At 36.7% G+C, this 10,613-nt stretch overlaps 1 protein-coding gene across 1 annotated transcript; it reads left to right on the top strand.

Annotated features, from left to right (window-relative positions):
* The first annotated feature begins 8,055 nt into the window (after positions 1 to 8,055).
* LOC127804416 (ankyrin repeat-containing protein ITN1-like) lies at positions 8,056 to 9,687 on the top strand. Its single transcript, XM_052341276.1, has 2 exons — positions 8,056 to 8,559; positions 9,103 to 9,687. Exons 1-2 carry the CDS (start codon positions 8,056 to 8,058, stop codon positions 9,685 to 9,687), a joined length of 1,089 nt encoding a protein of 362 aa, XP_052197236.1.
* Positions 9,688 to 10,613: the final 926 nt, after the last annotated feature.

Genomic DNA, 10,613 nt, shown 5'->3' with positions numbered 1-10,613 from the left:
CTGTAGTCACAACTCCTGTTGACTTGGTCTCATCATCATTCTTTTTTTTCGGTTGATACGACCTATCAATTCTTTCCTTTTTGGTACCCAATCTCTACCTTGAGTTGAGGCTTCCATCTCACAACTCATCGTCAAGGTCTTAGACTAGCCATGCTCTACTACCTGAAATCTCATTTACCGAGAATCCACTAACTCTCGTATTTTGTTCTTCAGACCTAGTTGACTATTGGCACAAGACCAATAAATTAGTTCTTCCTAGGCACTACACTTACCGTCAGCCAGCACACAAGTTGTCATCATCACCCCGATCACATAGCAGGCTTACTCCTACATCATACGTTGACCCTCACATGGGTACGTCCCGGGTGAAAAACGGCATGGTCTCGTCGTAATTCTCCCAGAACTATCATTCCTTGTCGCTGCCATGAGTCCAACTCCTTCTGCAAGAACATTCATTCTAGGCCCTCGAGCCTCCCACTACTCATCGTGTTACCAATCCCAAAGATGACCATGAACCTCTATGCAATTTCTTCAATAGGAAACACGGTCCACATTTAATCCATCTTACTTTAGGTTGATTCCCTAGGCTTCCAGCCTCTATTAACAATAACTAGCAGCACACCTCGCATCCTAGACCATTGGAACTTGGAATTCTCTACATGGTACAAACCTTACTGTGTTGCCCCAGGTTTTCAGCATCTGATTGTCTCCTTGGCAGTTCACTAAGCAACTTAGACCCTGGGTCCCAGACCCATACCGCGGGACAGTTTACAAGCTTCCCCGGTATGTTGATCATAAGCTCATTACAAGTCTTTTGCATTGGTCCCTAAATCCAGATCTGTCACTGTGAACACCCAACCAGTAGTGTCGTCACGCTGATAGGGTTTCTTATCCCGTTTCTGCGAGTCTCATCGGTTGCACCACCGTTACCTCATCAATTGACGCAACTATTATGCGCCATTTATTCGACCATTTTTGGCCCCTCACTTGACCCAATACATATCTTATTTTCGAGATACTAAATGATTTTCAAAAATCCTTATCATTTGATCCTTAACTCATCAGCTAGGCCATGTCACATCAGACTAATTATCCATGATTCGATTATCCTTGACAACCACAGTTATCCTATCTTTCGTCGTAAGGATTTCAATTAATGACCTCAAATCATCAGTCTCTAATTCTTTCGAATCCATAATCATGGTTACTGAGTCAACCTTACACTCGAATCATATCATCGGATCCTAACTTTAATAACTAAATCATTCTGCTGGTACTACCTCCAATCAGTCTTCCACTATTCACCGAGAATAGTAGTCATATACTAGAATAGTGTTTGTACGTGAATAGTATACCAGGTAAATTCCCAGGAAAGAGAGTTGGGTCACAATCGGTCACACTTAAATACCAAGTCTTTCCTTAGCTAGAACTTTCCTAAACATGCACATCCACTACACCATACTTAAATCTAGTACCATTTAAGACTTCAAGTTGCTCTTCCCTAATCTCCAATAGGGTTCAGCTCTGATGCCAACTATAACACCCCACTTTTCGAAGCGTTAAATAACTTAGGAATTTCATAAATATTTTTTTTTCAATATAAACCATTTCCAAACAATCCCGTTTTGCCTTCTCAACACACTAAATAAGAATCGATAAGCTAAGACAAGTAAACATCATAATTGCGGAAGCTTAAAATCGAAACCTGATATGGTATATACTTGAATTCACCTTATATTATATCATGAAGAATCTGTACCATGTATTACATCATCTTCTCAAATATAAAATACATGGAGATTCCATAAACATTCTAACAAGACTAATCATTAATAAAGCATAAGCTAAAACATATCCGAATCAGCTTACTGAGTCCATTGGCCACGCCATCACGTGTCGTCTCATCTTAACCTGCTATTTGCCTAAGCTGCAAGTCTATACTGGAACGTTGAATATTCCAGGGGCATAACCCATTGAAAGATGAAACTTCTAGTGAGGGTCCGAAATATATATATACTAATGCATGATGCATAATATGATCAACTTGTGCCCTTAATGTAACTTCCTAGGCCCACCAGCTTGACAGGGCATCCTAGGCAAATCTCGAACCTCTACAGGATAAGCCTAACGTTATTCCATCATTGCCCTAGGGGAATTACACTCTGGGGCGACATCCCATTCCCATGCACAAATATCAATGTGACAATAATATCGTGCTATGTAATTATCACGACTTCCAATGTAATATGACAAAATGAATATTGCATTCATAAGTAACATGCATATATAACAATCATATCGTAAATATAAGTTCTTGTGAGAAAATCACTCACAAAACCATGTTTAGGATAAAATTACTCACCTTTGCCCAAAGATTTAAGACACCTCAAAAAGCGCGTATCACCTCGATATACGTGCCCTACCTCAATTTTTGTGTCAACTCTCAAAAGTTACACCCATCACATCATCTCGATCACCTAAATCATGGAGAACATATTTAATCACTAAATATCTCAATATTCTTTTTTTCTCCTATTTTCCTTCATTTTCTTCCATTTTTCCTTCTAAAAATCCCAATAAATAGCATTGAGACTATTTTCTCGAATCTAATTCCACAATAATTCATAATAGACTATGAAATTCAAGGAAAAAATACTGAACTTGCCTGGATGTTGCACTTTCAGACAAAGCGAGGCTCTTTGATGTAAAAATTGAGACATCGGGAACCTGAACTTCAAAGATTTTTGAACGGACCCTCGTAAAATAATTTTCTGGATTTTGTTGGAATTGTTTCCAAATTTTTCGGAGGCTCGCATGCGCCCGCACGCACCTAGGGCGAGTTGCGTGCGTGAAGTACCAGCGTGTGACCGGCACGCGCCGATCGTCTTCTCTGGCCATCTTTTTCTGGCGATGGCCGATTGCTCCACCCCTTGAAAGCCCTCCTTAAGTTGATCAAGATGGCATGCTTTGGGGGCTGAAATGAGCTCGGGAAAGGCCTCAACTGGGCGGCCAAAGCTTCGGATCGACCGCTTGCCTCCAAACTCCGGCAACCTTAAAAACCCTCCCAAACCTTAACCAAAATGGCTGAAATTCTCCAGAAACGATCCTCAGGCAATGGGCAACAAAAGCCCTTCCCTTTGGTGGCTCAATTCGTTCAATACGACCCTCGACTTGAAGCCTAAATTCTTCTTCCCATTCAGCCATTGCGGAACCCCTATTAATAGTCTTTTTCGAGCCTTCAAAAGCTGGAGCTCGATCAACCCAAGTCCCACAAAGCCTCTACCTCCCTTAGATGGCCACAAAACCCACCAAAAGCACTCCATTTTTTCTGTTTCACTGGCCAAACTTTCGGCCACTTTTGTTTGAAAGTTGGCCCAATTTTGATGCTATTTTGGCCACTTCTTGGCTAAAGGACTTGTCTTGCCCTTTCTTTGAGGCCCCCAACCACTTCCCTGTGTCTCCCATGGCCGATTTCGACGATTGGAAGGTTGGCCGACCATGGATGCTTTGGAGGTTTTCTTGAATTTGCACTTTGACCCCTCAACTTTGGTTTTCTCACTTTGACCCATTTTCACACAGCCCCTCAACTTTATATAATTGCATTTAAGTTCCTCAAGTCCTAAAACATCAATTTGACCATCGAAAATTCCCATAAATTATCGTTTTGACCTCCCTCTGGTAATTTCAGAAAACTGCACTTAGGCCCGAATCTCCGTTTTGGCCTTAAACCCTTTCGTTTCTTCTTGAAACAACTAAAAGGTTGTTCCTTATGAAAAATCGAAGCCCCCTCAAGATTCCATTAACTTCCCGAAAATCGTCTATAATAATTTGGTATTGCAGCCAAATTGGTAGCTGTATTGAAAATCGTTCCCGATCTCATTTCTTTTGGCACCATAAATCCTATCGCGGGGTGCTTGTTAATGCCACATCATTTTCCTTTGGCATCTCAGCTCCAGGACACTTTCGGCAGTTGATTCGATCATCTAGACGGTAATAAATTTTCGTTATACCCTTCATTTATCTTTAAATTCCATTTTTGCCCCCAAGATAATTTACCTTTAAGTCATTTTGAATTTCTCAGGTATTACATAGTGCCTCTCCAGAGGTCCCTAACCATGTCACCTTGGCCCGACATCATAGAACTCAAGCAAGCACCACATTTGTTGTCCCTTTGGCTCACGGTCTTCCCCACGAGAGCTTTCTCGATGGCACATGCATAGCACCTCTCGGCGGATTTTCAACTTTTGCCCTTGGCCAATAACAAATAGGTACAAAAATATGGCCACACGAACTTTATAAATGCAGCATTTAAAAAGCCAATAGCATATATTTTTTAGAAAAATACATTTCATATATGAAACATGATTTCACGTGAGAGAATAATAAGAGTTTACATATAAGAACTTCAAGAAACACTTCTCATGCAATAGAAGTCTCTCATAAGAGAATAAAAAAATAAGATTTAGAGTATAGGAGTCTCACCTTGTTGGTTTATCTCTTGGACGGTACGATTTCACTACAAACGGTCTAGGTTTCTGCAGAAAACACACATTTTTGTAAACCTAACCTCAAATATTTTTACATAGGGTTGAGGGGCATTAAAGTAGGGGAAAAATTAGAAAAGTTAAAGAAAAATGGGGCTCTCACACGTCCTCACATACCTTGGAGAGGCGGGCCACGCGCTCTCACGCGCAGCCTTTTTCGGCGCATCTAATTCACTCGCTGGCAAGTATTTTCGGATAGCTTCGCCTCGACTTGGTTTTTGGGCCATAGCTTTCTCATTTTAACTCCGATTCGACCCTTGTTTGAACCTACGCGACCCTCTCTTTCCCTTATATAGGATTGTAAAAAAAAATGGGACTTACCTTGCTTTTTTTTCTGACTGATTTTAGCTAATTTCGGTGAAGACCCGCAACTTCGACGATGCTAGTTCTCTGCTGCTTCTCTACCGCTTTCTTCCCGCCTTCTTGCGGAACTTCCACCCCTCTCTCTAGAGAAATCTTCTCCACTTAGAGTGCCTCACTCCTCTAAACTCTCTTGAATGATTTGAGAACAACCCATGGTGCCTATTTATAGATTACTTAAACCAATCACCTTATGCCACTTGTCACAATCTAAGCCATGGACTCCAAAGACTCAAAGATATAATTGAATGGATTTTGAAATCCAAAACTAGAATGAATTTAACTTTTGAAATCCAAGCTAATACCTCAAACTTCTCCCAAATGACATTTTGGCCCTTATTTCAAGTCCTCAACTTTAATATTTTACTACATAAGCTCATAATTTTATTCTTATTTCGTTTGGATAATTCTCTAATTACAATTACACCCTCAAATATCAAATTTATCGATATACTTAAAATCTCAAAATTACTGGATATGTACGATTTTCGGGAAACCCTTACCATCATTCGGTCTTTTTAGGCTACAACTTAGATTTAACCGAAAATTGTCTCTTATTTTATTTCTTTCAGTGTCATAAATCTCACATTGAAATGCTCGTCAAAGATATACCTTTGTCCTTAGGTATCTGAGCTCCAGGGTACTCCCTGCGGCTGATTCGGTCACTTATTTCAAGCATATTTTTTGGTATTTTAAACTCACTTAAAATCCGTGGCAACTTCCCGAAAATATGGGGTATTATAAGTGAACCCTAAAAAATGAAAATACCATTGGGACCCCTAGAGACACAAGCTCTCTAGGACTTAGTAATTATAATTTTTAAATGACTATTTATGATGCCCTCGTCTTCCTAGTCTTCTTCCCATTTGTCTCTTTCTTTCTATTACTTACCCACATTCTCTTTTCTCTTCTTCTGTAGCTATAATTAGGGTCGCAAATGAGCTAACTTGTTCATGACAAGCTTTGTGTTCAACTCGATAAAAGCTTGTTTTAATTCGTTTGTTAAGGTAAATGACTCGAGTTTAAGCCTAATTTTGAAGCTTGATTTATAAATGAGCCGAGCTTGAGGTTAATAAAGCTCGACTCGTTAGCTCGCGACCTACCTCGATTAGAGGCTCGTGAGCAAGCTTGACAAAAAGTTTGTCATTAGCTCTTGAGTAGGCGCGTTTATAAATATATTAATAAATTTGTTTATAAATATATTAATAAATTTATTCATAATTTTATAAATATATTATTTTATGGTTAGATAAAATATGAAGAAATGCATTGGAGGTATTATATGATGGTAAAATCCATTAAAACTGAAAGGAAAATTCTATAGGACAGCTATAAGTCTAGTTTTATTGTATGTCTTAGAATGTTGAGCAGTTAAATACCAGCAAGAGTAAAAGATGAGCGTAGCGGATATGAGAATGCTCAGATGGATGTGTGGCCATATAAGAAAAGATAAAAGTAGAAATGAGGTAGGAGTAGTGTCAATCGAGGAGAAGATAAGAGAGATTAGACTAAGATGGTTTGGTCATGTGAGAAGAAGACCAACAGATGCTCCTGTGAGGAGAGTTGATGAAATTGAACAATTAGTCAAAAAAAGAGGTAGAGGCAGATCTAAGAAGACTTTAGGAGAGACATTAAAATTTGATATAAAATGTATGAGTCTAAATGAAGATATGACAAAAGACAGAAATACATAGAAGTCTAGAATTCATGTAGCCGTCACTACATAGTGGGATAAAGGCTGGATATGTTGTTCTTGTTGTTCATTAAAAATATATTTTATAAATATATTATTTAATATAAACACATATACATGTCATTATATCATATTAAAGTGGTATTTATTTATTAGATTTAGTGGGGGCAGTCTCCAAGAAACCCTTGCTTGTTCCTTCCTCTACCCTATCGCATATTTGGCCCCTTCACCACCTTTCCTCTTCTTTTCTAGTAGGCAGCAGTGGCTTTGTCTTTGCATTCGCCTTGTTCATTTCGATTTTTCCTCACTGTTGGCTTATCCTCTTATTCTCTTTTCGGCACAGGCAAGGATGATCAACAATATGTTTGTTCACTGTTATTTAATCAAAAGTTAATTTTGTTCTTCTTCCATTATAAATTAGCAAACTAAAATCTTCTTCATTTTCTTATTCTGTGTTATAGATTGTCACACATATAGATAGATAGATATAGAAAAAGACCCAGATCTGGGTTCGGTCACTACCATTTTCACCATTTATGTTGAAATATATATGTAGAGAGAGAGAAAGAGAGAGAGAGAGAACTAAAGGAAATTGAACCCAAATAATTTGTGTTCAATTGCCCTAGATATGTGTTTAAGCCTTCGTTGAGCTTCCTAACGAGCCAAACATAGTTCATCGAGCCGAGCTTTAAGGCTCGAGCCGAGCTCGAGCTTGAGCCCATACCCTTACTCATCGAGTCAAACCTAATCTCAACGAAACTCAATTCAGCCTAACACAATTGCAACCCTAGCTACAGTGGATGTGGCAATTGATGATTCCTGATATAACTTCATCTTTACTTCCCGCCCACTAGATCTCATTACTCTACCAATCCCATAATCACTCGAATCCTCGATACCTTGGGTTCCACTTGCCCTTTCTCTTCTCCAACCGAGAGTGCTAGGATCCAACCCACCTTGATTGGGGAACTACTACAGTAGTTTTTCTCATATAAATTATAATTATTTTTTTTATATATTTATATAATATTTTCATAGAAAGTATATTTAGATATATGTAATTAGTTTATAATTAAATATTCTAGAAAATAGTTTTATAATTAAAATATAAATTTTGTAAATTATAAATATATTTTTAGGGTTTAATATATATATTTCTATGCTATATTTTCAATATTTATAATAGATGTTAAAATATATATTTTTAATTTTAGAATTATATTTTCAATATTATTTATCAAATGAATTTTTTATATATTTAGTTTAGTGATAGAAAATATAGAAAAAGAAGATAGAGGATATGAGAGAACCTTGGCTAAAATGATTAATTTACCTTGGGTTTGAATAAGAGAGGTCGATTCTACTATTTCTAAAACATGAGAAATACTTTTTGAAATTGGGTCAGACCTCAAGTGTGGTTATTGCAATTTCCTCAAAATACACCCTCAGTTCACATTGATGTGGTATTTCAGGGAGCAATTAGTAGTTTATGAAACACTAATATCAAAAGTTGTTCTCGTCTTTGTTTCAATGACAGCGCAATGGGGTTCTGTTAAAAAGTATAAGAGTCATCAACTAGCTCGTAAATTGTTGCGTGTAATATGCAAGGAATTATCAAGTTCAAATCTGTATGATATTCGGAGCATACTGGGGGATCCAACATTTACAGCTGTTTTACAAGAGAATGTGGATTTTGTTAAAATAGTTTTTGAAGAATGCCCTGAGGTAATTTTGTTGGAGTTCAAAGGATTATCCATTATTAGTCATGCGATCTCAAAGGGGCTTGAGAAAATCTGTACTTTTGTTTTTAAAAGGAATGAAATGAACCTTTTACCAACCATGCCTCCCGATGGCAAAGGTAACACCCTCCTTCATCAAGCTGCAAAGTTGTCACCGTCCCCTAAGCTTAGCCAGTTTCTTGGTCCAGCTCTACAAATGCAGAGAGAGAGACAGCGATTTAAGGTTTGTCTCATAATTTTATGTTATTATGACGGAACTTCTTTTCTAGTTCTTTTCCTTCTTGTTTGTTTTTTTTATTTTTTATTTTTCCTTATAAGAGATAAAGTATCATTGTTCGTTTAAACTATGAGAAGAAAGGAAAATGCTCATAAAGTAAAAAACACAACATTGAAAGATTTTTTCTTTTCATGATAACAAATGTTTCAAGACATATTCCACCATTTTATTTGCCTTACATACTATTAGTGTTGTATTTCAAATATTTTTATTATTTTTATTTTTCAAAATATGCTATTATAAAGATGCTTAAAAAAAGATGAAAGAACTCATCCTAACTTTTGGTCCGTTGACATTTTTATTTGTTTTGAAAAGGAATGTTAAAAAAAAAAACCATTTATGTTGGTGTGTGTGTGTGTGTGTGTGTGAGAGAGAGAGAGAGAGAGAGAGAGAGAGAGCAATGTATTTAACTAATTATTGTTTGCACATAAAGTATGAAATATTTGTTAATTAATGTATTTAATTTCGAGATGTATCCTTGATGTGTAGGAAGTGGAAAAGCTAACACCTATGTTCAGAAAATTAAGGAATAAAGATAAAAAAACTCCAGAAGATTTATTCAAAGAAACACACAAGGACCTCAAGAAAGAAGCACGAGACTGGTTGAAGGACATAGCACAATCTTGTTCAGTAGTGGCGACGTTAATTGTGACCATCATGTTTACTGCAGCATTTACTGTGCCAGGTGGCGAAAACGACGATACAGGCCTTCCTAGGAAATTGGGATCAAAATACTTCACCATTTACATAATTTCAGATGCACTCTCATTGCTCTTCTCTTGTACTTCGGCTATGATATTCCTAGGAATTCATACGTCGCTTTTCAGAGAAGACGATTTCCTGTTCAAGTTGCCCCTCGCCTTGATGTTTGGCCTACTCACTCTTTTCCTATCAATTGCAACAATGATGATGGCTTTTGGTATTGCCCTTTTCATAATGTTGCGGGAGCATTTTATGTGGATCTCCATACCCATGCTTACGTTAGGAAGTATTCCAGTTAGCATTTATGCTATACTACACGTTCGAATATTCATTCACGTCTTCCGTTCGACATTTCGAAGCTACGTAAATTGATTTGCTATTGATCAGAGTTGTAAAACAAAATAATGGATTGATTTTCTTTTCCCTCTTTCTTTCTACAACGTTACATACTGTCTTTTTTGTTGTTATTACTATTTTCTTTTTCTCTTGTCTTGATTCTATATTTTCTTTTCTGATATCCTTGTCTTATGTACACAAATCATGCTTCTTACAATGTGTGTGTATATGTATTTTGGCATATCTTCACTTTTCCAAATACATTATCTAAGGTGTAGAGTATCATCCTTTTGGACTGGTCAATAAAATTAGTGCTAATATATATATATATATATATATTATAGCTACCAATAAGTCGTAAATTTCACATAATCCAAATTACATTTTTTCCCTTCGATGTTTCCTTGAGAAAAAATTGCCAAGTAACAATAAATAAATAAAGGGTCATGTAATATCCCAAGTCGAAATAAATAAATATGTCATTAATACGTGAAATATTGCATATTTCGTGATATTAAGAAAAGTTTAAAAAACAATTTAAATATCTTAAACAACCGAATCAATGGAAGGGAATATCCCAGAATATAAATGTCTAAAAAGAAAGGAATATCATTGACAAGCGTTTCGAGAAACAATTTTTGACTCTGAAGGAAATTAAATCGGAGACTATTTTTGGTGCAACTGCGATACATCTTAAAAAATTGAATCATCGTACGGGACTTTCAAAAAGATAATGAAATCCCGAGAGGATTTAAGTGTTGCATAAGGAACAACCTTGAAGTGAGTTTGGGGTAAAACAAAAGGATTTATAATGTGAATTGCATATGTTTTGGGCCTAAGTATAATTTTAAATTTTAGTTAGAAAAAGGTCAAAAATGATATTTTTTCAAATTTGTTGGGACAGATGAAGAGCATAGAACTTAGGGGTTCAAGTGGTAAGATATCAAAGCTTAAGGAATTCA

Source organism: Diospyros lotus, chromosome 6 (genome assembly GCF_014633365.1).
Source record: "Diospyros lotus cultivar Yz01 chromosome 6, ASM1463336v1, whole genome shotgun sequence".
Taxonomy (NCBI): Eukaryota; Viridiplantae; Streptophyta; class Magnoliopsida; order Ericales; family Ebenaceae; genus Diospyros; species Diospyros lotus.
This window is presented reverse-complemented; position numbering and strand designations above follow the sequence as displayed.